The sequence below is a fragment of the Trichosurus vulpecula genome, chromosome 2 (genome assembly GCF_011100635.1).
Source record: "Trichosurus vulpecula isolate mTriVul1 chromosome 2, mTriVul1.pri, whole genome shotgun sequence".
Classification (NCBI taxonomy): Eukaryota; Metazoa; Chordata; class Mammalia; order Diprotodontia; family Phalangeridae; genus Trichosurus; species Trichosurus vulpecula.
The window spans coordinates 63,164,981-63,191,924 of NC_050574.1; the positions used below are offsets into that span (position 1 = coordinate 63,164,981).

The window sequence follows — 26,944 nt, forward strand, 5'->3', positions numbered from 1 at the left end:
AACCAATGTGAATGATCTTTAATAAAACTTGCCTGGTTGTAGTATCTCACTCAGCTTAATAAGCAATATTAGTCTATTGAAAACAGTATATGAGGAAAAGAGAAGTGTTACTGCCTGTCCTCAGAAGTAGGGATTTGATAATCTGGTCCCAACTTACAGTTTTAGTAGCAATGTGTGGTCTGGCTCCAAAAAAATGGAAATGTGGGTAAATAAAATGGAAGTCTTCAAGGGGGCTGATGTGCCTATGTGTCTTGCGGGTTACTATTGGTATGACTCAGTGTTTGCCAAGGGGCCGCTTGATAGCCACAGAGCCTACTACCATTGAGCAAAGTAAAAAAGTGCCTGCTTGGGAAGCATTGACTGCTCTGTTACAGTTGTTGAACTATGTCCTATACTTGGAATGCGCCTCCCTCTTTAATATTTAGAATCCTTAGCTTTTTAAGGCTCACCTGAAGCCTTTTCCTGATGTCCCACCACAGTCATAGAACTGTTGTATCCAGGTGGACCAATAATTCACAAAGGGGGAATTGCTGGGACCAAATGTTGCCTTCAACTCCTGTGTATCTCTATTGCTTCTAGGAGCAAATGTAAATCTTTGCTTGGCTTCCTACTCAGCACTCCATCCTACCTCTCTGTCTCCTCCAGCCAGCTTTTCTGCTGGATCACCAGTACCCACTTCCCTGTGCTATTAAAGGTGCTAGGCCCCTACTCCCATTTCAAAGGAACTAGTTTTGTACTGCCCCCTGCAACATCTTCCCTCTTAGGAAGCCTGGTTAGTGACATCCATCCCATTAACATCAATTATTCTACCTCTCACCTCAAGTCCCTAATCCCAACACCCTTTTATTCCTCTATAGTACCTTTTCTGTCCCTGTGCACCCCTCCAACAGATAACCTTTTTGCTTTTGCTTGTGAAGGATCACAATACACCTCAGGGTTTCACTGAATCTCATGCTTCTCCCAAGTTCTGTGTGGTAACCTTGCTTCTCCTGTCCACCCTCCTCTCTTATATGAATCACCTGCTTCTCTGCTCTCCTGAATTAACTTGGTGGGTGATGCCATAGGATTTCATATTTCTACCTTTGAATAGTCATAAGGCTTGCCTTCTGTAAAGTTCTGTAGATGCTTGGTATCCCAGCGTACTGCCTTCCTTTATCCTGAAAGAACCCAAGCTATCCGGTTTTCCCATCCCATCATCCAAACGGCAATCTCAGGCTTTCTTAGTCCCCTGTGGCCTGGCCTGCCCCCTGTACAAAGCCCTGTGTTGCCACCCACCACCCAGTCCCAACCACCTTTCCCTGTCTGAAGAACAACTGGATGTGGTGGCCAGCAGCCTGCCCTGCCTAAGGAATATTTATAGCTGAGACTCAGACAAAGGGAGGTTGTCATACTTGACTCTCCAGTAATGCTTAATACAGCCGAGCCCCTCCTAAATTTATATCACACTCCTGCCCTATGCTTACTACACACAACATGCCCAGCTAGAAGCAGCATCAAGGGAGTGTGAACTGGGAAAGGGACTGAAACTAACATCTACACCAGCAGCAGGTATGCCTTAGGGGTTGTCCATGACTTTGGAATGCTGTAGAAGCAAAGAGGAACCTCCACTGGGCAGCCCATAAAGAACCAGGTTACTAGACGGTCTGCTACTCCCCAAGCAGGTGGCCATTGTCGGAACTGTTGGTCACTTATGTGAACCCATTCCTGAGGCCTGAGGGAACCTACTGGCTGACCAGGCAGCCCTCTCGCCCCCAATTCCTATAATGGTCTGCACCACCCCCAGCTAGCTTTAACAGAAACCCAAACCCTAGTGTCTCCAGAAACAGCACACCAATGGGAACTACAAAGGTGCTTTGGAAACATGCACACCAGTTGTCCTCACCCACCAGCTGCACCAGCTACTGCTGAGCCATCTGCGTCACTTGTGCCACTGGGAACCTGACAAGCTTTATGAACTTGCTTCTCAGCATTGGTGGGGAATCCCCCAAAAAGAGTCTGAGGAAGTGGTGTTCAAATGTCAGTCCTGTCCCCCGTGGAGCCCCTGCAACCCTCCCCAAGGCTGCTTTCCACTCCCCTTTTTGCCTTTTGGGGTCTGGCAGATTAACTTCATCCAGCTGTCCACATGGTGAGGATATGATTTCATCCTGGTTATGGTCGGTATGTTTTCCAGCTGGGTTGAGGTCTTCCTGTGTCAGGTGACCACCACCCCCATGTGAACACATCCCTTATTTTGGGGTCCCAAATGAAGGACAACAATCCACCATAGTCATTGGGAAACCCATTTTACAGGGCTCAGGGCCATCCTGGATACCTGGGCAATAGGCTAGGACCTGCATTGTTTTTACCACCCTCAGACCTCAGGGCTGGTAGGGAGAACTAACGGGGCATTGAAGGGATTACTAGGGAAATGGACCAGGTACCCTAGGTCAAGGTACACCCCGTTGCTCTCCTGGCTCTCCAGTCACAACCTGTGGGCAGATCTCTCTGCACTCACATCGTGTTGTCTTTGGGAATATTGTATCAAGCTTAGTGAACGGATTCATCAGGCTCAAGATCTCATCTCAGTCTCATTCCCTAGGTCTGCTGCCTGAAGCCAACTTCCTAATCCCCCCGGTGACTGGGTATACTGGAAACACCACCTGCACAAGCACTCCCTGGAACCCTGGTGGAAGGGGCCTTTCCAGGTGCTACTCACAACCTCTACTGCCATACCCAGACTGCCCCAGCTCCTGAGTGGACATCTGAACCCACTGGAGGCCCTGCCCTGAAGAAGATGACATCTGAGGCATCCCCCCAAGAATCTGGACCCGGCCTATGAGGAGGGACTCCTTCCCCACTTGTGCCCCCCTCCCTTTTTTTCTTCTTTACAAACCAGATGCCTGTTGCCCGTATCTCCTGGCCACCCCACCTTTGGTTTTGGTTTGCTGTATTATTTTCTTCCACCATGCTCCTCACTCCCCCTTCCTTGGGTTTCCTTTTGCCCTGCTCCTTCTGCTTGCTTATGGTTACCTTGCAATGGCTGCCCATCTCTGGGGGTGCCCAACTGCAAGGAAAGGCAAACCCCTCCTCCTCTGCACCGCTCACCCCACGCAGAGGCTGGGCCCGGAGGCCGTTGGGCTGTTTAACCTGTCCAGATGTTGGCTGTGTGTTGATCCACAAGGGGCCACTTCAGTGCAACCTATGTCTGCCAATGATTGGGGGTCTACTGAATTGGTAGCCCAAGCCCACCCCAGTAAAGGTCTTAGATTCTCAGAGAACGTCCCAGACAGCAAGATGTACGAGGCCTAGGAAACTAAGTGAACCTGGTCTTCTCAGGAATTCAACATTCTACTCAGCGTTCCCTACTTCAGGACACAGGTAAAACCTAATCCACCTACCCCTCAACAGCTCTCAGGGCTGTTTTCACTGGAGCCACATGGGTCTCTGGCTCCCCCTGCTGCTTTTTGTTATCTATCACATCACACCTCTGGAACCCCTGTAGGGGACATAGACCCAACCTGATGCAACTATTTGGGTTCGTCCTGGTGAACCTAAGCCAACCACCAGAGGGGAGTTGACTTCATGGTCTTCTCCTTGGATCCTAGGAACCAATACAACCCAAGGGGGCCTCTGACTCCCAGTTCGGCTCAGGTCAACCCACTGGGTTAGGTGTCGACTCCTGTCACAGGTGACTGGTCCAGTGTTAACACTACTTTCTCTGCTGGGGACTGCCTGAAGCTCTGGCCTGACAGAACAGGAGCAGAAACTGTCTTTTGGGACCAGTATTGGGGCTACCTCTGGGCAGAACACGAGTATGACCTGACATCTAATGACTCCCCTAACAATCCCTGTCTGAACCTTCTATAGACATGCTTCTCTCTCAGTCCTGGCTCCTGTACAATGATACCTCCCCCAGGAATGTGGGTGGGGAGGGCACACATAAGAAGGCCACTATCAACCAGTTCCCTGGCTCCCTTACATTCTCCTTTACCTTACCATCATCTCTAGGCATGGTTTTTTTTTGTGTGTGTGGAATCTCCCTTTACCAGACTCTCCCTCCCCAATGAGCTAGGCTATGTACCATTGTTCATGCTGTGTCTGACCTCCAGTATATTTCAGGCACCACTCCAGCACCTCTGATTCCCCAGGACCCTATAACCATGACTTTCCATGCTCAGGGCCTGTCCCCCGCTCCCGGCGCAGGGTCCAGGTCCTACCCTTCATCAAAGGGGGCAATATCCTGGCTGATACTGCTAGTGGAGTAGGAGGTCTGATTTCCACAAATGAGATTTTCAAGACTCTTTCCAGACAGATAAGTGACATGAACAACCAGACAGCTCTCACAGCCCAGGGTGGGGCGTTGGGGGTGGTAGTATCTGTGCCTTCCTCGTTGAGGATTGCTGTTTTTATGTTGAAAACTCCCAAAAGATAGGGGATAGCATAGACTGACTTCATGCTCTTGCCAACCAGTTAAGGGAACAGGCCACAGGGACCCAATGGTATATGACACGTTTGGCTGTCTTTCCCCTGGAGTGGGCAGTGTGATCATATCGCTCCTCCTTCCTGTCACTGGGATGCTTACCGTCCTTGCTTTCATCTTTCTTGGGGCCCGGTTGTGGCTGGCCTTAGCCCATAAATCTTATGGCACTCAGGTTAATAAAATCACACTGCCCGTAATAGTTCCTCCAAAGTGGAGAATGTGAAAACAGGCAGACTCCTGGTCAGACAAGCAAGGACTATTAGAACTCCCTTCCCCCTCTCTGAGGAAGAAGCCTCTTTGAACCTTGCTTTCTCTGACAGTGCTTTAAGACCGAACCTGAAGGCTGCAAGAAGCATTCCTCTGCCTCATCCACCACTATAGGACTTTGGGGACTTTCTTCCTTGTTCCCTGTACATGGGATGTCTCCTGACTTCTGTGAAATGGAGGAAATGGAAACTAAACCTTAGGAACAGTGCCAGTCCCTGATTGGGCCTGGACAGGGTCATTCCCACCCAGCTTTGCAGTTTTTGTCTTTATACTCTGTGCAGCCTAACCCCAAAGCGAGCTCAGTTTTGCCAGCAGCTTGAGAGAAATAAATCATGCATACAACCTAATTCTGTTTGTCTTTCTTAGACCAAACTTGGGGGTTGACAAAAAGGAGGAGAGCCCAAGGGACAGCTGACTTGGGCATTCTTAAAGGAAAAGTTGGAAACCATTGGGAAGGGAGAATGTGATAAAGCAATCAGCATTGGGAGTGGAGGTGGGGGGAGATAATCCAAAGTACAGGCTTAGAGAATTCATGCATTCCACAAACATTAAGTACTTATACTATGTAGAGGGCCCTGTGCTTTCTGTGGAAAAAAAAAATTGGACCATCTTTGCATTCAAGGAGCTGCAATGAAGTAGGCAATCATCAGCCATGTGAATTATTAGTTCACGAAATATGTATTGTGCTTTCAGAGTCGATGAAGAAGGGATCACTCCCAATGAGTGCCTCCCTGGAGGCTTAGCACTGGAGGTACTGAGAAGGCATAAAACAGTCCCCACCCTCAAAATGATTACAATGCTAAGAAGTTAGGAATGGCTGCAAGGAGGGTATTACCCCAGCCCTGCCCAGTGGCAGGATGAAGTCCCACAGAAGGGTAAGGAAATGATCTGAGTTGTGAATTTTGAGTTGAGTTCATCTTGCAGAATGGTGAGTTTCTGAAGGGGATGAAGCCTAGCAAAGTAGCCGGGTGGGAAAAGGGATGAATTCCCTGGGTGCTATCCTTTTAAATAGTGGAAGAGCTCTCTATCATCCATCCACCCTCTCCAGTCAGAGGAAGGGAGGGGCCTCAGGGGTGCTGAAGGAGGTATGAGTTTCTGAGTAGATTTCATCTTACACAATGATGGATCATTGAAGTGGCCAGCTGGGAAATGATACGAATTCCTTGCATTTCATCTTTAAATAGTGGAGGATCAGGAAAGATTCATCTCCGATGTACAGGTAAAGATCGGTGCATAGGGAACAAAGATGAATGAAGCTGGGGTAACGGGTGCTGAACGAGATTTTCCTGCATAGGCGGAGAGGAGAGGAAGCATTCGCGGATCATGGGGACTTCTTAGAGATGCTAGGGTCCTCAGAGGCCAAACAATCCAACCCTATGCCTTCATGTTAGGATGACTACGAGGTTAATCGGAAGCAGGATTTCCGAGGGCTCTCTTTGATTGACCATGAGATTCAGGGCTGGAAAAGACCTTAAGAGTTCTATCCAAAAGGAGATCTGAGAAAGCCTGGCAAACTAACAGACAGACAAGGGAACCTGTAACCTGGCTTATGAGTCTTGAGCGAAGGAAGAAAGGAAATACTTTGCAAACACAATCTCATTTTCAACACGATAAACATTCAGTAAGCGCCTACTACGTGCCAGGCATTCAGCTAAGCGCCGCACCATTTGATCCTCACAATCGCCCTGGGAAATAGGTGCTGTTCTTGCCTCCATTCTGCAGTTGAGAAAACAGGCAAACAGGTTAGGTGACTCGCCCAGGGTTACACCGCCAGTGTTCGAGCTTCCATCTGAATCACAATCTGGATAAACTCGCTCTGCCGAAACCAGCCGGGTGTACTTCCCGGGCTGGCCAGCAGGGGCCGCTGACTTTTTCTCTCCCATTCTCCCGCCCCCCATCAGAGGAGGCTGCAGGGCGCATGCGTGAGAGCAGTTCGCGGCCCGGCCTGGAGAGTAGGGGAGTTCCGTTTGGCCCACCTGGATCGAGGTATAAACAGCCTGGGATCTAGACTGTAGGACCGAGCTGGGGGTCGGGCGGGTACGGCTACAGGTCCGGCTTCTGCCGGGCGTGTGGTGGGCGGGCGGGGGACCGGCGCCTGGCCCCGGCAGGGGTGGACGAGTTCAGCGCCCCGCGGCCCCACGTGAAGCCCGCTGGAGGAGGAAGCGGCGTCCGCGTGTGCACACCCCCCTGCCCCCCCCCCGGCAGCCGCTCCTCCAGGCTGGCCGCGCCTCGTGCGCGCGCGGCGTCTGCCTCCCTCCGCACGTCCCTGGGAAGGGCGCGTGCGCCCGGCTCGGAACGTCCCCGGGAAAGGCGCGCGCGCGCTGTCCGTCTCGCTCCGAACGTCCCGGGAAAGGCGCGTGCACCCGGCTTGGAAGGTTCCCGGGAAAGTTCCCGGGTGCCCTCCCACCGTCAGCCGGGGCTGGCCACCAGCTGCCCCCGCAGCCCTTCCCGCTGGCCGAGGAGCTCGGTGGTGCTCTCCCGCCCCGGCTCTCTGGGGTCCTCCCTCTGGGCGCTTGCGCCGGGCGGGAAATTTCAAATAGCTGTCTGTCTGAGTCGCGGGAAGCGGGGGGAGAAGGGCCAGAGAGGACGCTGGAGGGAGGGTCCGATTACTGTCAGGCCTGCAGGCTGCCGCGCAGAGGCTTCCCCAGGTGTACTTTTGCACGCCTCTTTTAGCAGAGGTACCTGTGCTTCCGCTGCCTGTGACCCGGGTCGGGGTTGCATTCTTTTTCACTCCCCTCCCCCCGAAATGAGTGAGACATAAATGTTGCCAGAGTATCTCACGGCCCGGGGCAGCGGCGAGCTTGAGAGGGCTCATTTTGGTCTGCCGCCTTCTGGGCACCCAAATTAGATAAACATCATCCTGGTCTAGAAGAGACCGGAGATCTGGGCCCCTGCTCCTTTTGGTTGTGTCCCCTGCCCTACACAGCCTCAGTTTCCTTCCTTGTAAAGGGAGGCGGTCGGGTTACGTGATCCGAGGCCTCTTCCAGCTCTTAGGATTCTGTGAACGACCCCGTAAGGTCAAGAAACCAGGTGGAGCAGTATTGTTACTGAGATGGAAGGACTGGGCCATCGATGTAACTCCTTTTGAGTCCGCTGAGCTCGCTGTCCAGATGCCTGGCCTCTGGGGCCTCCGCCAGAGCTGTGTTATAGGGGCTTCCAAAGTCTTTCTCAACCATCTCCTTCCCCAGCGGAACTTTTCACACAAATAGGTTTTCTCAGCCCGAGACAGGCTGGGAGGCGGGGAGAAGACTGTCAGTTTACAGTAATTTCCTCCTAAATGAGAGCCAGTGTGTAGAGCCTTGCAGGAGAACAGTAGTTCATTTTTAAGTCTCAGGGCCCGCGGAGACATCTGCCCTGGCTTCCCCAGAGGACAAGAGGGGACTGGAACTTCTAAGGGTTACTTACTGTCAGCTTTGTGTTGCTTCTACCACACCAAAGCGCTCCTTCAGAGGGATGGGAAGAGAACTTGCTTTTCTGATGGAGAGGGCAGAGGGGGAGGCAGAGGACTCTACAGTGAGAGTGCCAGAGGAAGGAGCATTCAGGCCAATGGGACAGCCCAGCCATGGTTTGATTGAACATGACCAGTTGTCCAGCAGGAAGCAGGGCAGCCTTTCGTAGACAGTCCCCTGTTTGTCGGTTGTTGCTTGCATCAGGCAGCAAGATCAGAACCACAATCGTGAAATCTCAGACCTGAAAGGGACCCAGAGACCGTCTAGTCCAGCCTCTCATTTTAAAGAGGAAGAGTCTTTAGGGTTCTTTGTAACACTGGTTATTCAGTTGTATACGACTCTCTGTGACCCCATTTTGGAATTTTCTTGGCCAAGACACTGGAATGGTTTGCCATTTTCTTCTCCAGGTCATTTTACAGATGAGGAAACTGAGGCAAACAGGGTGAAGTGACTTGCCCAGAGTCACACAGCTAGTAAGTGAGGCCAGATTTGAACCTCAGGAAGAGGAGTCTTCTGACTTAATAAAATGTTTGTTCCCCCTTGTTTGCTTCTCAGGGTATCAGTTTCCTTTTTGTAGAAAGTGATGAGGGACATTCAGGAAAGAAGTGGGGAATGGATGAGGTGGTATGGGGATTGAATTGTTTTCAAGGTCTCATCTGATATATATGGTTCTGATTGTTAGAGCAAAAGAGAGCAGATGGCTGAGGAGGGAGATGTGCAGGGAAGAAAGGTACTCTGCACAGAGGTGTGTGTAGAGTGCTAGGCCCTTCATCTGAGAGCACACACTCTCACATATATGTCCTGCCTTTGGGTCTGTGGCTTCCGGGTGTGTCTGCCTATCTGTGGGATCTCCTGGCTCTAGAGGGACCTTGGGGAGAGGTGAAGGTGACCTGAAGTATTGCCAAGTAAATGAACTGGGACCTTAGGACTGGGAGGGCAAGGATAGTTTTGTTTTTCTCTGGGAATACTCTGCTCCTGCAGATAGTCACTTTGTTTACTCATGATGCCTGGGACTTGTTAAATACTCATTTAATGAATGGCAGAATTGGAAAAGAATATCAGATGGAGAGACTTGAGGACACGGAATGATTCCCAGATCCATGTGTCCAGGCCTCGTCTCCTGAGCTTGAGTCTAAATCATTTACTGCCTTTTTGGCGCTTTAGACTAGAGGCCTCATGGGCAGCTCAGACTCACTATGACCAGAATAGATGTTACTATCTTTGCCCCAAACCCTCCCCCTTCCAGACTCCCCTGTTACTGTGAAGGGCACCGCTGTTCCCTCAGTTGCTCAGGCTGGAACCTCAGTCTCATCCTTGACTCCTCACTGGCGCTCACTTCACATCCTCAGTCTTGTCACTTTCACGCCTGTCATGTCCGTCCTCTTCTGTCCACTCACACAGGTGCCCCCCCGGTGCAGGCCCTCGTCACCTTTCTCTTGGGCGGCTCCCCAGACCCAATACTCTCGAGACTCTACTACATCCTCTACTCAGCCATCAAAATGATTTTACTAAAGCACACTTCTGACCACGTCACTCTTCCAGAAATTACAGTGCTCGCTTCTGTTATTCCTCAGATCAAGTAGAAAATCTTCTGTTTGGGCATTTAAATCATTTTACAACCTGTATTTCCTACCTTTGCAGCTTTTTTTTACGCATCACTCTTTTCTGGAACTCTGCAGGCCAGAGACACTGGCTTTCTTGGTGTTCCTCAAACACAGTGCTTCATTTCCCAGTTCCTTGCTTTTGTCCTGGCTGTCCCTCATGCCTGGGATGTTCTCCCTCCCTATCTCTTGATGTCCCTGGCTTCTCAAATTCCCCTTTCTGCAGGAGGCCTTTCCCAGTCCCCTTCCTCCCCTCAGACACACCTACAACATCTCTCTGGAGATTACCTCCTATTTTTACTCTGTGCGTACACACACACACACTTTTCCTTGTGTTGTCTCCTCCTTTAGAATATAAGATCCTTGGGGGCAGGCACCATCTTTTGTCTTTTTTTTTATCCCTGATACTGAGCCCAGTGCCTGGCACTTTATTCTTGTTGATGGACACATAGAGCCACAAGGCAACCAGACCCATATATAACAGACTTCTAATTAAGTGGCAGCTAGGTGGAGCAGTGGGTAGAATGCCAGGGTTGGAGTAAAGAAGACCTGAGTTCAAATTGGACCTCACATTTATTAGCTGTGTGACCCTGGGCAAGTCACTTAACTGCTCTTTGCCTCAGTTTCCTCAACTGTAAAACAGGAGTAATAAGTACCATGGCTTTTGTGAGAATCAAATGAGATATTTGCAAAGCACTTAGTGCAGTGCCTAGTAAATGCCATGTAAACGGTGTTTAGCTACTATTATTGTTAATTATGCATTACAGATGGGTTCAGAGACAGAGAGAACAGGGTTCACTAGAGTCCTTCTTTCTCTACTTTTTAGACTTAGTAGGTAAGGAGAAAATAGCCCCACGAGTCAAGTGTCGTCTTCTAAGAAGATGAAGGATGTTGCAAGGAAGTCTAGGAGAGGAAGGAAAGCAGGGAGGGCAGGAGTATTTGTTAAGCCCTCAAAACACTCTAGTAAAGGCTCGGAATCCCAGTTCAAAAGTGAGACACTTGTCAAGGAGTTTACTTTCTAATGGGGGAGTGTTCTTGGAAGATTAGCTGATCTACCGGACAGCTAATTAACATGCTTGTTTCAGATATAATGATGACGGTGTTGATTTGATTCTGCCCAGGGCAGGAGGTGGAGAGAGCCTGAAAAGGGCAGCAGTTGGGGTGGGTGGTGAGGTGGCCAGGGTGGCCAGTTGGTTGGGATGGCAAGCCTTGTCTGGGACCGGCCAGACAAAGTGGACAAGATGAGTTTGTTCTCACTCCCCAGTCTAGACAGCTGAACCCAGGCTGAAGTCCCAAAGATGGCTGGATTGACTGCCCAGGGGCAGATGGCTGGCCAGCTGACCTTGGTGAAGGTCTGCGTGGGATGGGAAGCATGCTCCTTTTGGAGTCTGATTATACCAGAGTCCAGCTCAAACGTTCTTTAGCTCTGTGATCCAGGGCAAGTTCCTGCCCCGCAGAACCGAGGTTTTCTCATCTGTAAGGTGGAGATGATGTTTGCCTGTACTGCCTGGGTTGTTGTGAGGAAAGTGGTAAACCTTAGAGCACCATTGATGCTGGAATTAGGATCAAGATAGAGAGGCAGCATCCAATAGTGGAGAGAGGGCCAGCCTGGTCAAACTCAGCCTCGATTAAAAAATATTTAAAGTGTTGATGCTGGTTTTCAACATTGCTATCTCTTCTCACTATCCCCTCCCTCCTCTCTTGGAAGTAAAAAACACAATTGAGCAAAACAGACCTAGCCATTGAACATGTCTGATGGTGTGTGCCGTGCGTCAAACCTGTAGTCTGGCATGTCTGGCCAGATCAGTCCTTTGGAGTCAGAATTCTCTCGACTCTGTTTACTTCATCCTGCATCAGCCTACAGTGCACCTCAGTCTCCACAAATTCCACTGAATTCCTCGTAGTCCTTGTTCCTTATGATTCTGTGATGCTTGTGTGCCACGGCTTATTTACTCTTAATTTTGCTGCTTCCCAAAAGTGCAGATGTAAATATTTCTTAATATTTATTTTATTGTTACATCGTGAGTTTCAAGTTGTCTCCTTCCCAGTCTCACATTAGAGAAGGCCAACATTCGATATGTGTGTGTGGAACCATACAGTACACACTTCCATACATCAGTTCTGTTCTCTGGAGGTGGATAGCATCTTCCTTCCTAAGTCCTTTGCAGTTCATTCGAGCCATCCTCTTGGTCAGAATAGCTCAGTCACTCACAGTTATTCTTCAGACAGTATTGCTGTTACTGTGTACAGTGTTCTTTTGGTTCTGTTCATTTCACTCTGCATTATTTCATTCGATTCTTGCCGTGTTTTCCTAAAATTAATCATCTTGTCTTTTCTTACAGCGCAGTAATATTGCATTTTGGTGGGGGGGGCACTGTGTTAGCTCATAGACAGCTGGCTTTGGAGCTAGGAAGACCTGCATTCTTCCAAATGCCTATTCAGAACCAATCCACAGTTCCCCACAGCCCCTCCAGCATTGACTGTTGGCCATCCTTTGTCCTCTTTGCCAATTCCTGGAGCGTGAGAGGAAACCTTAGGGTTGTTTTGATTTGTGTTTCTATTAGGGATTCTAAGCATTTTTCCTTGGGGTTGTTGGCATTGGTAGTTTTTCTGAGAGTCTCTCTTCTCCTCTTCTTTCTTAGGTCACTATTCCAGCATAATTTCTACTGGCTTTTCCAAAATGGATAGACCAGTACCCAGCTCCGGCAATCACGGAAGACTGGAAATGTCTTCTTGCTGTTCCTGCTTTTCTCTGTAGCTGGGGGTTGGGTCCCAGTTGCCATGGCTATCATCACTTTGCTGATGCCCACAACAAGAGCCGGGCATTGACAGGCTTGCCTTCAGACCATTCATTCCCTCCTTTTCACTCCTCAATACCCAGAGTCCCTTGCTAATTAGACAGCCTGGGTCTTCCCACCCTTCTTGCCTCACAACAAGGCCCAGACATGTTATTGGGAGTGCCAATGATTAATAAGGCCTCGGTTTTGATTTTTTTTTCAGGTCTCCAACATGCCAGCCAAACGTTTGAACAAGAGAAATCCTCCAGCAGAAAATGCCACCATAGAAAGCAAAAAAGTAAAAGGTAATTTGTTTGAATGAGCCATTATTACCTGCCTGCCTATTGCCAGGTGCTGTGCTGGGGATACACAAATGACAACAAAATGATGCTTCCTCAAGGAGCTAGCTTACCACATTACTGAGGGGGGAGGCCACATGTGCACACATCAGGGTGAGGGATCAACAAGGTAGCTCTTGGGAGCTTTCTCTGCTACGTCATACCATCTCAGTGCCCCCATGAGCAGTAGCTGCCCTTTGGAATGTTTCATGCTGCTACTGTATGGACCCTTAGCTTCCCTGGCCAGGTGGGTCAGGGACCAAAGCTCAGGAGCTTTCTGATGTCTGAACCACTGAGGCAGAGATGGGGAGGTAGGGGAAAGGGAATCTGGCTGTTTAGGACATTAGTGGTGGAGCTGACAGGGAATCATGGAATCTTGGGATTTTAGAATAGAGAATGTCAGAGCTGGGAGGGCACTTAGAACACAGAATGTCAGAGTTGAGAGGGCCCTTAGAACATGGGATGTCAGAGCTTGGAAGACCCTTAGAGTCCAGGATGTCAGAGCTGGGAGGGCCTTAGAATGTAAAATGTCAGAGCTGGGAGGACTCTTAGAACACAGGATGTCAGAGCTGAGAGGGCCCTTAGAACACAGGATAGCAGAGCTGGGAGGGGCCTTAGAACACAGGATGTCAGAGCTGAGAGGGCCCTTAGAACACAGAATGGGGCTTTAGAAACTTTCCTAGTCCAGTTCCCTCATGGTCCAGATGAAGAAACCGAAGACCCCGGAGGGGAGCTGGCCTTGCCAATGTCATACAGATAATCAGTGGCGGAGGCAGGACCAAAACCCTGGTCTCCTTGGTCCCTGTTTCAGGTTCTTTCTGCTTTGGCCCACTGAGAGTACACAAAGTGGTCATCTCTTTATTATGCCACGTACACACTGTACAAACCTCTCTCTTTGTCCAGGTTTGTAGGGGAGGGTTGTAGGAGGTGGTGAATGGGGTGGATGAGGGCGCTCATATTCCAGGGCCAGCCATGGTGGGTTGGTTCTCTGAGCACAGAAGGTCAGAGGGAAGTACAAGGAATGCTGCCCCTGGGGTATCCGGCCTCTCAGCAGCCGATAAACTCAGACTCTGTTTCTTCCCAATGCTGGGGCAGATGCCAGTCCACCAAAAACAAGTAAGAGCTGTAACTTCCTGTGCTCATCCCTGCCCTCCTGCTGCTCCTTGCCTGGCCTCAATCCTTCCAAAATACAGCTCAGCTGATCCCTACCTTCTGGGCTCAGGGGGAGAGGGGTGACAGCTGCAGCTTGCCCTTGTCCTGCCTCCCCCCAGGTTCCAGCTACCTGTCCTGTCCCATGCCCAGGCATGAGTGGGTGGGGTGGTAGGGAACAGCAGAAATGAGGCCTTCATGGAGTGATTAGCAAAATGCTGGCCTTACAGGGAGGAGATAGTGCAAGCATAATTATTCCCATCTCACAAATCTAATGACAGAGAGTGAATGAGGCAGTGGCTCACTGAAGGTCCCGTGTGATGGGGGCAGGGCTATCAGTGGGAAGTCCAGTACTCGGGATCTTCTCTTCAGACTCCCACCGCCTTTGCTTCCCCTAAACCATCTGAGATGGGTCTGTCCTAATCTGCTCCCAAACTAGGGAATGAATGGGGGGGGGGTGTTTTTTTTAAATGATCTTTCTTTGTAACAGTTTTTGGGGTCATAAGAGAAGGGGTCAGGGTCCTAGCCGGCCCACAGAAGCTTTCAGCCACATTTGACTGGGCATGTGTGCCTGTGTCCAGTGAAGGCTGTGAGCTCTCTCCTGATTTCCCGCCTCCATACCTTTGCTCTCCCCACTGCCTTGGACTCTCAACGACACTCCCTGGGCCTGGACTTTGGGACTCAGCCTCGTCCTTGCCACAACTTCTGTTGCCCTGAACTGTAGTTGACTTTCAGTTTTCTGCTTTGTGGCTTTGGCCTCCTCCCATGCCCCTGATCTCTGGATTGTCAGGGAACCTTGGGCCATGTTAACCTAAGACGAGACCAGTTAGGAAAATGAAGCCACCAAAATAATGAGAACTGGTAAGTAGGATTCTGATGTGCTGGCTCCCACATCATTGCCCACAGCTCTCTCTCTTCCAAGTCCAAATAGAAGGGCCCTTGGGCTTATCTGGCTGCCTTCTGTTGAGAACTGTTTTTCTGCAAAGGCTCCTGGTCAGGAGGTTGGAGCCTTGGCTGGTGCAGGAAAACAGGTCAATCCCACCTTGCTCCCCAAGAGGGCTCTCTTGTCCTCTGAGCATTTCCTCCTTTTTTTCTCTCTCTTTCCCTGTCTCCTCGGGCTCCAGTCTACCACAGGTCTCACCGAACAGAAGCAGGCTTAGTGCTGACCCTGGGCCAGGGGGATGTGGGCCAGCTGGGGCTCGGCGAGGACGTGATAGAGAGGAAGAGGCCGGCCCTGGTCACCATGCCTGAAGGCATCGTGCAGGCTGAGGCTGGAGGGATGCACACCGTGTGTCTGGGCAAGAGCGGTCAAGTGAGTATTCAGGGAACCAGACAAGTGGGGAGCAAGAGAAACCTCCCAGATGTTGGGGAGATGACTTAGTACAGGGTTGCTCATCTCCCTCCCAAACCCCACCTTTCACCCCCATTGAGTAGTCTTCCTAGCAGTGACCCATCCATGGTCCCCTGGACGGTCCCCCTGTGGCCAGAGCAATGGCTGGCTGTGTTTGAGCTCACAAGCTGCAGCTGTGATCAAGCTGGTGGGCCTATGTGGTAACCGAATCCTCCCCTCTCAGCTACCTACCCAGAATGAATGATAGCAAACACTCAGCCCACACATGGCGCAGAGCCCCCCCATCTGGGGTTGACAGCTGGGTTTGTGTTCTGGGCACAGGTCTACACCTTTGGCTGCAACGACGAGGGTGCCCTTGGAAGGGACACGAGCGTAGAAGGCTCAGAAACCATCCCAGGGCTGGTGGCTCTGTCAGAGAAGGTGGTGCAGGTCTCAGCTGGAGACAGCCACACCGCAGCACTCACTGAGGATGGGCGAGTTTTCCTCTGGGGCTCCTTCCGGGTAAGGCTGCCACCACCTGGGGTCCTGGGAAGAATGGAAGGGCCTGGGAGAGGTGAGGTATTGTGCCTAGTGACAGTAGTGACAGGAAGGAAGTTCTCATCCTAGCTCTTTATTTTGCAATCGAGGAGTCAACCCCAGAGAGTGATTGGCACACCACCCAAGGTCATGTGCCAAGTTGGCGACAGAGATTGGGCCAGGTCCTGGAACCCAGGTCTCCTAACTCTGTACAGACTCGTGTTCTTTGGACTACACACGATTTGTCTCCCAGGTCAAAGGACCACCCTCTAGGCAGGCTGGTAAGAAATTTCAGGTTGTAGTTGAAATGCCACCTTTGACTTTTAGGGGTTTCCCGTCCAGTGGGCAGGTGGGTAAAGAGGTGGAAAATGTGTGAGTGGCACAGTATCCTTATCCATAGGGTTGGGAAAGTGGGGGCCAGTGGTAGCTTTAGAAGGGGACAGTTCAGGAAAGCTTCCTGTGATCTTTTTTGGTTGCTAGAGTAACACGATTTATCGACGCTTCTTTTTATTACAGCACTGTCACTTCCAAATAACATCCCCTCCCCATAGAGCCCTCCCTTGTGATAAAGAATTCTAATTACAGTCAAGATGGATCACTGCTTTGATCCAAATTAATGTGTTTTTCAGTGTTGTTTTATTTTGTTTAGCATTTCCCAATTCTGTATTAATTATGTATTCTGGCCTCACTCTTACTTGTTTGACACTTTTTTTTTTTTTTAATGCAATTTATTTATTTAACATATTTGGTTTGTTTGACACTTCTGATGTAAATTTTTCTCCTGCTTCATCTTCACTGGGTGCCACAGCTTCCCTTCATCTCAGTGAATTCCTCAGATTAGTCATTTCCGGTGGCACAGTAACGGCTGTCGTCCTCACATACTTATTATGTGCCAGTCTTGGAGCAGTTTTTCCCCAGCCTCGGACCCTCCTGTGTTGCTGCTGCTTTGTTTCTTGCTCCTATAAATAGTGCGGTGTTGATATTGGGGTGGGTCTCTGAATTTGACTCCTTTGGAGTACATCGAGGGGGTGTGTTGTACCGTGTATAGTGTGCTGAACTGGAAGCGGGGGGCTGGGGGGGGGGGCGGTGATTTCTGCTTCACACCTACCTCCTGAGATCGGCATAAGGATCAGATGATAGAATGTCTGTAAAGCTCTTCACAAACCTTAAGGTGTTCTGAAAAGGAGAGCTGCTCCCCGCCCATTCGTGAGATTGCCGCACCTAAGATTAGGCACAGTTTCTAGTGTTGTTCCAAACTGTTCTCCAGAATGATCAGCCTGAGAAGGCTTTGTATAAGTTGGTGACCAGAGCTGGGATTTAACAAGGGAGGCAGGAGGTGTGGGGCAAGCAGAAGTGGGGGAGGTTGGGCTATTTCAGACTTTAGCGTGTGGGCCAGTAAAGGAGGGAGCCTGTTGGAGGAGGAAGGAGTGGGCGAGAAAGAAGTAACAAGTCATCTCCCATCCCCACCCACAGGACAATAATGGTGTCATTGGCCTCCTGGAGCCCATGAAGAAAAGCATGGTCCCTGTACAGGTCCAACTCAACGCACCTGTGATCAAGGTAGCATCAGGTAAGTGCAGAACCCTGGATGGACCCTGGCCCCCAGCACGATAGAGAATTTGTAGAACCATAAAATGGTCTGGGGACCAAGAATTTGTAGGGCCTTAGAACACAGGATGTCAGAGTTGGGAGGGCCCTTAGAACACAGGATGTCAGAGTTGGGAGGACCCTTAGAACACAGAATGTCAGAGCTGGGAGGGCCTTAGAACACATCCAGGATGTCAGAGCTGGGAGGGCCCTTAGAATAGAGAATGTCAGAGCTGGGAGGACCTTAGAACAGAGAATGTCAGAGCTGGGAGGGCCCTTAGAACACAGAATGTCAGACCTGGGAGGCCTCTTAGATCACCCTGTCAGAGGTGAGAGTGACATTTGGAGACCATTTAGCCCACCTGCTCATTTTACAGATGAAAGAGGCCCAGAGAGGGAAGAGGACTGATCACATAGGCGAGTAGTGGGAGGCCTGTATGTTGAGCTAAAATGTGTGTCTCAGGCTAGCAGAAAGAGCCTCCCCAGGTGACAACCCTTTGGCCCTTCCCTGAGGATTGTACTGGCAGACCCTTGGCTGCCCAGGATCCCCAAGCTTCCCTCCTCTTCCCCCCAGGCAACGACCACCTGGTGATGCTGACAGTGGATGGCAACCTGTACACGTCAGGCTGTGGGGAGCAGGGCCAGCTGGGCCGGGTGCCTGAGTTCTTCGCCAACCGTGGGGGCCGGAAGGGACTTGGTAAGTGACTTGGGCCGCTCTGCTTTGGACAGGTTTAGTTGTAGGCAGAGTTGGCCCTAAAGATAGTGCTGAGTCCTGCTTTTTCCGTGGGATCTCATAGGTTCTGGAAGGCATCTTCTGACTCTGCTTTAGCTGGGTATTCCCCCTACCTCCCTTCAACATCCTTCTGTATTCTTTGGGGTGAGCCACGGGATTGAATAAGGAGATAGAATAAGTACAATCATGGAAGAAATCAGGCCTCACCGTGGTTGAAAATCCTTTGGCCCAGTACACTGGCCCTTTGGGGGTTATGTCGAGCAGGAACTGTTGGGGTAGAATTAAGTATCTGGGATGAACTGACCAATCTGGGGTCCATAGGGTTGAAACTGAAGGGAGTGGGGGGAGGTCCTGGTCCCAAAGTTCTCTTACTGCCCAGGAGCGAGTAGAGTGTCCGGCAGGACTGCCCCATAGGTGGCCAAAGAGGAGGTTGGTTGCCATGTCTGTATGCGCCCTTCTGCAGACCCCCCATTTTCTCCCCTGTTGCCCATGCTCTGCTTCCTCCCTGCCCCCATCCAGAGCGACTGCTGGTCCCCCAGTGTGTGCTGCTGAAGTCCAAGGGCCATCGGGGCTCCGTCCTCTTCCAGGACGCCTTCTGCGGGGCCTATTTCACCTTCGCCGTCAGCCGAGAGGGCCACGTCTACGGTTTTGGCCTCTCCAACTACCACCAGCTTGGTGAGTCTAAGGGCCCTCTGTGGGAATGGGTCTCTGGCCCAGGCGACTGGGACTGCCCTGGGACCTGTCCCTCTTCTCCCCCTTCTTCCTTTCTCTGAGTCGTCCTGAGGCCTGTTGGCTCTCAGTGACACTCTGCAGGAGGGGACGGGATAGGATCACAGGGTCCAGGAAGGGTCTCAGAGGCAGGGTCTCTCATTTTACTGCTGAGGAAACTGAGGTCCTTGCAGGTTCTGTGACTTGCCAAAAGTGCCATCAGTGGTAGGATTTGAACCCAAGCCCTCTTACTCCCAGCCTAGAGTTCTTTGTACCATGTGTGCTGCTTCATATCTTGCTGGGTTGGCTTTGGGGTGCAAACTCCATCGGCAAGGCAGCCAGTCTATTGGGCTCCTCATGCAAATACCCAGTGCAGTTTGTCTGAGCTCTCAGGGGCTGGGTACCACGGGGAAGGAGCTGGGGTTGAGCCAGTCGGGGGATTTCCATTGGCCGTAGCTATGAGAAGTTGATTCTGTAGCTTCTCAGCCTTTTTTGTGTTAGGGACTTCCCTCTCCTACTTGGGCAGACTGGAGAAGCCAGTGGAGCCTTTCTCAGGATAATGTGTTTAACTGAGTAAAATAAAATAAATTGGGTGATAAGGGAAACAAATTATATTGAAATGCATTTATTGAAATAATTTTTTAGAGAACAGGTTTGTGATATAGTCATATATGCTTCTTAGTGTGTTAAGTAATAAGAAAACATTTCAGATATGGGCTTTAAAGGTAAAAATTTATTTTTAAAGATACATCAGTGTGAAGAATTTCGTTTGTGATTCATTTCTGTTGGCAACAAAGTCAGGTGTTGCTTGTTCTCTCCTTGGTCTGTTGCCTGTGTTCATTATAGAAGGAAATGTTACATTTCACTTAACGGTTAGTGAAAATAAAGATGTAGTAATTTTTCTACCCACATTCACAGACTCCATGGCACTCTGTGGACCCCAGCTTAAGAGCTGCTGCTCTACAGAGACACTGCATGATGCTGCTAGCGCGTTGCAGTTACATCGTGATGTCCAGGGTCAAAAAGAATACTAACCGTCTCCATCATTGAAAAACAGTCACTGTAACTTGCTCCAAGTCCCTGAGACTGCACTAGACTTTCCTCCCTGTCGTCACTGGTCTCTTTGTGTTCAAACCTAGTCTTTTAGTTCCCTAAGACACAGGGCTTGGTAAAGCCCTCGGTGGGCTTGACAGTATGAATTTTAGTTGCCCAGGAATGCATCTCCCTTTCATAGCATCGTTTTCGTAGAACTCACTGGCCCTGGTATTGGTGTTTCATCTAATGCTACGCTTTTGTGGGATCAGTTAATGCTGTCAGTCAGGATATGTCTCTAGAGCTTTTGTCCCTTCTGGAAGGACTGTTATGTAATGTGGAAGCTATTGGGGAAGAAAGTCTGACAGGATTCAGAGGTCAGAGGGATGAAGTGGGGGCAGAACAGACATCAGGAAATGGCCTCCATCCTTGTCTTCCTGATGTCCCTGTGGGATAGGAGTTCTTAACATGAGGTTCATGAACTTGAGTTTCTTCTCTTTCCATAACTACATTTCAATATAATTGGTTTCCTTTATAATCCTACGTATTTTATTCTTGTACATTTAAAGACGTTATTTGAGAAGGCTGTCCCTAGGCTTCATCAGACACTGCCAAAGGGGTCTATAACAATATGCTTCCTACTCTTAAGCTGTGAATCATGCCTCTCACCTATTGGGTGTTGAGTTTTCACTGCCAGGTGGGGTTCTTCTCAGCTTGCCCAGTTTGTCTATAGCTGCTCTCTATACTGGCCCTTGAGACCCGCCAGGAGGGGCCATGCCATGTGCCCTCAGAGAGTTGCCTAGGGTGGGTGGGAAGGGGCCACAAGACTCAGGCCTGACCATCTGGCTCGGGGTCTCTCTCCAGGTACTGGAAGCACAGAGCCTTGCTTTGCTCCCCAGAATCTGACATCCTTCAAGAACTCCACCAAGTCCTGGGTGGGCTTCTCTGGAGGGCAGCATCACACAGTTTGCTTGGACTCAGAAGGTAAGCTGCTTTGGGGGGGCTCCCCGTGGATCAGGGTGTTAGTTTGTGGGTTTGTAAGGTCAATCAGCCAGCCCACGAGTATTTATTAACCAGCTGCTGAGACTACAAGGACAAGGATGGGGACTCTCCCTCTTCCTCCCTCTCCTACTCCCTCTCTGTCCCTCCCTCCCTCTCCCTCTCTCTCCTCCCTTCCCTCCCTTTCTCTTCCTCCCTTTCCGTCCCTCCCTCCCTCTCCCTCCTCTCTCTGTCCTCTCTCTCTCTGCTTCTCCCTCTCCCTCTCCCTACCTTCCTTTGCCCTATCTCTGAGGCTTCTCCAGAGGCCCTCAAGTAATAAGGCCAAGGGTTGTATAAAGGGATGTAATTCCTTAGGTGCTCCCAGCCTTGGGATACCGATAATTTCCCTATGGGACAACTGAATCCCACCAAAAGTGCTGATTGGTCCTTCTTCCATCTGGATCCCTTCTTCCATGTGACCACACCCTTGAAGGGGATAGGCACCAGCCTTTCCAAACTCTCCCTGGAACCACAGAATATGAGGTCCTGAGCCCCAGGGAGGGATAAACTAAGGGTTGGGGGGAGCAAGAAGGGGCAGAGTCCAGTGGTGTCAGCCTGTGCTTCTCAGTGCTTCATGATTCTCTCCTGACCCCAGGTAAAGTGTACAGCCTGGGCAGGGCTGAGTATGGGCGCCTGGGTCTTGGGGCAGGAGCTGAGGAGAAGAGCAGTCCAACCCTCATTCCAAAACTGCCTGTCATCTCGTCAGTTGCCTGCGGTGCCTCAGTTGGCTATGCCGTAGCCAAGGACGGTGAGTAGGGGGCAGCAAGCCCTCCTGGAGGTTCTTTGATCCCTGCTGACTTGGGGTGGGAGATATCGGAATCCAATCTCTGCCCTTTAGGAACTTAAGGCCCAAATATATATATGAAACCATGAATTCAGATAAGTTTATGATTAAGAGTCCAGGAGAGGATTGCGGGGTGTAAGTGTCCCAGGAGCAGACAGTGGGGTGGATAATCTTGAACTGACCTGGTTCTCATTGGATATACATCTCTAAAATGAGACCTTGGGAAAAACAGGACATGATGAAGACATCTTAGCACCCAGGAGAAGGCATGTCAGTCTTTCCTCTTTGGCCTCTGCTTTCTTCCTAGATCTCTGTGCCAAGTGTTGGGAGTGGAGTGGGGTGGGGTAGAGGTCAGCAGCAGGCCCAAAGCCAGGGACCCCTGCAGGCCTCAGGGACCACACCCCTGATTGAAAGTGGCCACATTCAGGGCAGCTAGATGGCACAGTGAGTAGAGCATTGGCCCTGGAGTCAGGAGGACCTGAGTTCAAATATGACCTCAGACACTTGACACATTTACTAGCTGTGTGACCTTGGGCAAGTCACTTAACCCCAATTGCCCTGCCTTTCCCCTTCCAAAAAAAAAAAGTGGCCACATTCTCATATCTTAGTATGATGTCCAGAGCCTGCCAGCTGCAACTCCCCCCCCACCCCAAATTAATGTCAATAAGTTTGACTTCATAAATATTTGTTTGCTTTTCAAAGAAATGGAGTTGGACTAGACACCTTGTAAGGTTTCTTCCTGCTCCCTCGAGGAAGTTTACACAAAGGCAGTGTCGGGGCAGGGGGCAGCAGAGAGGAGGCGGCCCAATGGGAGTCAGAGGGCCTAATGGAGGAGGAGCCAAAAATAGGGCTGGGGAGCCTTAAATGCTGGGCTTGAGGACCTCTGATGATTTAGGCTGTGGAGAACCATGAGAGCTGGGAGGTTCTGCTGCATCCGTGTCTGAACATTGATTTGGTGCCCTTGTGGTATGGTTAGGACAGTGTATTATGGCATTGGAGCTGGGGGAGTGGGGAGCAAGCTGACAGACTGGGCCTGTGCAGCCCACAGGGACCTCGTGGGGTTCTGGGGAGATCATGTCTGCGAGGAGTCTTACAGTGAGTGCATTCCCTCTGAGGATGAGACCATGTGGTTCTACGTAGGCTCCGTGCTCTTGAAAGTGTGAGAGATGGGAAGGGAGAGGGTGGGAGAGGACTTGGTGTCTCAGGCCTATTTGGGTGTGAGCAAGGGGCTTGGGTGGCAGTTTGGAAAGGGAGTGAGGCTCTCACCCCACCTTTCTTTCTCTCCTCTCCCCACAGGCCGAGCGTTTGCCTGGGGCATGGGCACCAACTTCCAGCTGGGCACAGGAGAGGATGATGATGTCTGGAGCCCAGTGGTGATGGCGGGCAAACAGCTGGAGAACCGGGTCGTTCTGTCAGTGTCCAGTGGGGGGCAGCACACAGTGTTACTGGTCAGAAACCAGGAGCAGAGTTGATGAAATCCTTAATGAAACTGTCTGCTCTCCCTCTCCCCTTCTCCATGGGAAAGATACGACTCCTTCAGCTGTCAGCAGAAAACCTCCATCTACAAACCTTTACCGGCCCCTCCAGCAGCAGAAGTGGAATCTTGGCTCTCTTAGGGAATCGTCTTGGGAACATCAAGATGAAGGGATTGCATTAAAATACGCAAGGAACGAATGGATGGACATTTCACACCTCAGAGCTGCTGCTCTCTTGTCTGTCTGGTCTTCATCCCCCTTCAGGCCCCTTCACCCTGGCCTCCCTCTGACTTTGGGTTAATGCTCACTAGAAGAATGTGGTTGGAGCCCCCACAGGTCCTGCCTCCCCCCACCCCTACCTCGTCGCCAAGAAGCCAGAGCTTTCTCCCTTGGGATGTCCAGTTACCATGATTTAAAGTCATCAGAACATTCATTGAACAACTGGCTTTGTTCCCCCACTCCTTGGTCCCCATATCCACAACTGTTATCTCGCTGGCCCCTTCCCCATTCATCTGAGACTGTCAGTTAAGGACAAGGCTCACCCACTTGTCAAAATGGGAACTGGGCCAAGGTTGATCCCCAGAACCTCAACCAGGCGTCTCAGCCCAGGTCCCCCAGGAAAGGGCCTGACCAGGGCAAGGAAGACACTAGACGGGTGGGTGGCAGGGCTCAGGATTTGGACCCAGCCATTGTCCTTTGGCTCATAGCTTCCTCCAGGACAGTGAGTGTCCAGGCCATGGAGACAAGGCAAGAGCATACCCAGATGGCCGAGAAAAGGAATTGAGCGGCATTTTCCACACCGCAGCATGGACTGCCTAAGCAGCCCTCATTCATCATTCCCCACAGACCAATCTGATGCCCTGCCTCCCATTGACTTCTTGCAGCCAGATTCCAGACACCATGAATGGCAATCGTGTTTTTCTGGGAAAGAAAACTACCTTTTTATAAATTAATTTATAACAATATGAAAATGGAAGGGGTGTGTAGGTAAGGGAGGTTGGGGGGCTGGTCCTTGAGGGAGGGGAACATCATTTTGTACAGTAGCTCAGAAAATAGTTTTGATTTTTTTTTAAAGAGTGTTTAAAGTATTTTGGTCAGGGAGAGTAAGATCTTTTAACACTGAATAAATTTTGAGGTTTTTTTGTTTTTTTTTTTTTTAAGGAATGAGTCTGTTCTCATCTTTGCTCCATATAGGGGTAAAGTTGGCAGTGTGGGCAGGGGAAAGGAACAATTTTGTATCTGTGTGGATCTTAGCATCTAAGATGACTGATTGTCTGGATCTCTTGGCCTCAGTTGAGCTTTACAGACAGTGCTGGGATTGGCAGTCTTTAAAAATGAATTTAAATTCTACATGAAGTCCAATCTATCTAGAGGCATGCTTGCCTGGTGCTGCAGGGTCCATCCCCCTTCATTGCTCAGGTGGTACCTTAGGTTCCTGGCTAGTAGCATGGAAGCTCCATTTTAGATCAGAAGATCTGGCTTAAGAGTTCTGGCTCGAACACTCAGCTTTCTCTTTTTAAACAATTATTTTCACTTTTCTGGGCCTCAATTTTCATGAGAGCGTATCATTTAGAACTGAAAGACATCATCTAATTCTAATCCCCTCATTTTATAGGGGTGGGAAGTCTATTGCCTTACGCAGGGTCACAGCTAGTCATTGGTAGAACTGGGATTCGAACCCAGGCTCCATTGAAGCCAAGTCCTGCTTTCCCTACTCTCAACATGGGGATAATCACGTTTATCCCATCTACCTTAGCAGGGCTGTTAAGAGGATAGTTTAGAGGCCATAAAATACTGTATCTCCCTGAGCTGTGGTTATCATAAAGACATATGTTGCAATTTTCATTCTTAAGTATCTGGCTAAGCAGAAGTAAGGTACGTGCCACAAGACATGGGAGAAATCGTAGCATTTACGGCTAGAAGGGACCTTCGATTTAATTCTACCCCCCTCATTTTCCATAGGAGGAAACTGTTTGGGCAGACTCTGGGTCCAAAGCCCAGGGCAGGGGCCATTCCATCTGAGCAACGCTGCTTTTGTGTAGAGAGCTCAATCCATGTTGGCAGCCAGAGGAGATTAGGGCCTTTCCCCAGGAGAGATGCTAACTTCACCAAGAGAACTAAAGTCCAGTTAGTGGATCTCAAAAGTATTGTGTAGTCCATCTCTAATCCGCTGAAGTCATCCTCTCCCAAAACCTACTGATGATGCCTAGACTCCTCTTAAAGTTTTGGAGATACCCAAAATAGTTCATCAGAAAGATACTGGGGGCTCCCGTGTTGAACAGTCCTATTTAGTTCTTGAGGAGCAGCCTGGCAAATCGGAAGAAAACGATAAATTCTAGTTATATCCGTGCTGGGATGGGTGGGACCAGTAGTCTCAGGGCCTGCCTTATGAAGATTCCAGGATGAGGAGGGCAGGGAAATTTCCGGCTTGTGAAAGATACATCCTCACGATTGGGTGGCCAATCACTTCCTTGCTTTCTGCTCTCTTTTGCGTCTGGCCTAATAGGCCAGAGATTATCAGACTTAAAATTTCTGGTCTTTGCTGCAGGCATGACGAGGGTGTCCTTGGACTCTGCAGCTGGTAAAGTGGCTGCTAGGGATGAATTCAGGGAAGCTCCAAGCCTGCCAGTGGGACAGGATAAGTGGAGAGCTGTAGATTTGGAGTCAGAAGTGTGTTTGAGTCCTGGCTTACTCTTTCAGTAACTTGTTGACCTTGGGCAAGTTGCTTAGTAGGTTTCTAAGGGTCGATGACCATACATCTATTACTTATACTTCCTTTTTCTTCATCTGTGAAACGTATATATCTTTCTGACCCCTCTTGAAGGGCTAGGAAATCTCAACGTCTGTGAAAGTGTTCTTTGCTTACAATAATTTTCGATTGTAAAGTGGCTAACAATCCACGCAAATACAACCAAACAAAGAGTGAGGAATGAAATCGCCAATGAAACCATGGAATCCAAATTATTTTTTCAAAAAATACATAAATGTGACAGAATGGTAACGAACCTTGTGCTTAGTGTCTCCTTCCCATTCCTTTTGCGTCTCCGTCTGTTAAAAAGTTTGTCGCTGTTTTTCATATGTGAGTCTGCATGTTCTAATTCCATTGGAGGCAGCTTAGTGATTAGAAAGCACGTTGACCCAGGTCAGAAGATTTGGTTTGTTTCCTAGCTCCAACTCTTTCTATCTTGGGCCACTCCTGGCAAACCTCGGTTTTCTCATCTCCAAAATGAGGAAAGTACTTGAATCACCTACCTGAGGTATTATGGGGATAACCCTCATAAAGCCCTTGTGCATCAGTCAGTAGGCATTTATTAAGCATACACCGTGTTCCAGGCACTGTGCTAAGTACTGGGGATACAGTCTTTATAAGGTCTTCACCCTCAGGGAGCCCACATTCTAGTGGTTGGGACCACATCAAACTAACTGCACGTATAGGATATATATTGAACAGTGGATAGAAAGGAATCTCAGAGGGAGGGTACTAGGGCAGATTGGGAAAGGCCTGAACAGTGGGATTTGAGCTGAATCTTGAAAGAAGCCAGGGCATCTGGGATGCAGAGGGAAAGAGCGAGAGCATTTCCAGGCTTGGGGAATGATAGTGCCAAATTCATGGAATTGGGAGATGGAATGCTGTGTGTGAGGAAGGACAAGTCAACCATTTTAGCTAGATTGTAATGTGT

At 49.9% G+C, this 26,944-nt stretch overlaps 1 protein-coding gene across 2 annotated transcripts; it reads left to right on the top strand.

The window, feature by feature from the left end:
• Positions 1-6,648: 6,648 nt before the first annotated feature.
• RCC1 (regulator of chromosome condensation 1) lies at positions 6,649-26,272 on the top strand. Of its 2 annotated transcripts, XM_036747819.1 has the most exons (10): positions 6,649-6,712; positions 12,777-12,858; positions 15,165-15,352; positions 15,713-15,892; positions 17,381-17,477; positions 18,069-18,191; positions 18,747-18,902; positions 20,832-20,951; positions 21,601-21,753; positions 23,086-26,272. In XM_036747819.1, exons 2-10 carry the CDS (start codon positions 12,786-12,788, stop codon positions 23,259-23,261), a joined length of 1,266 nt encoding a protein of 421 aa, XP_036603714.1. In that variant the 5' UTR covers positions 6,649-6,712; positions 12,777-12,785; the 3' UTR covers positions 23,262-26,272. The 2 variants fall into 2 exon arrangements, with proteins under 2 accessions (XP_036603714.1, XP_036603715.1); XM_036747820.1 differs by lacking the exons at positions 6,649-6,712; positions 12,777-12,858 and adding an exon at positions 13,738-13,794 and having other exon boundaries at positions 23,086-24,255.
• The last annotated feature ends 672 nt before the right edge of the window (positions 26,273-26,944 follow it).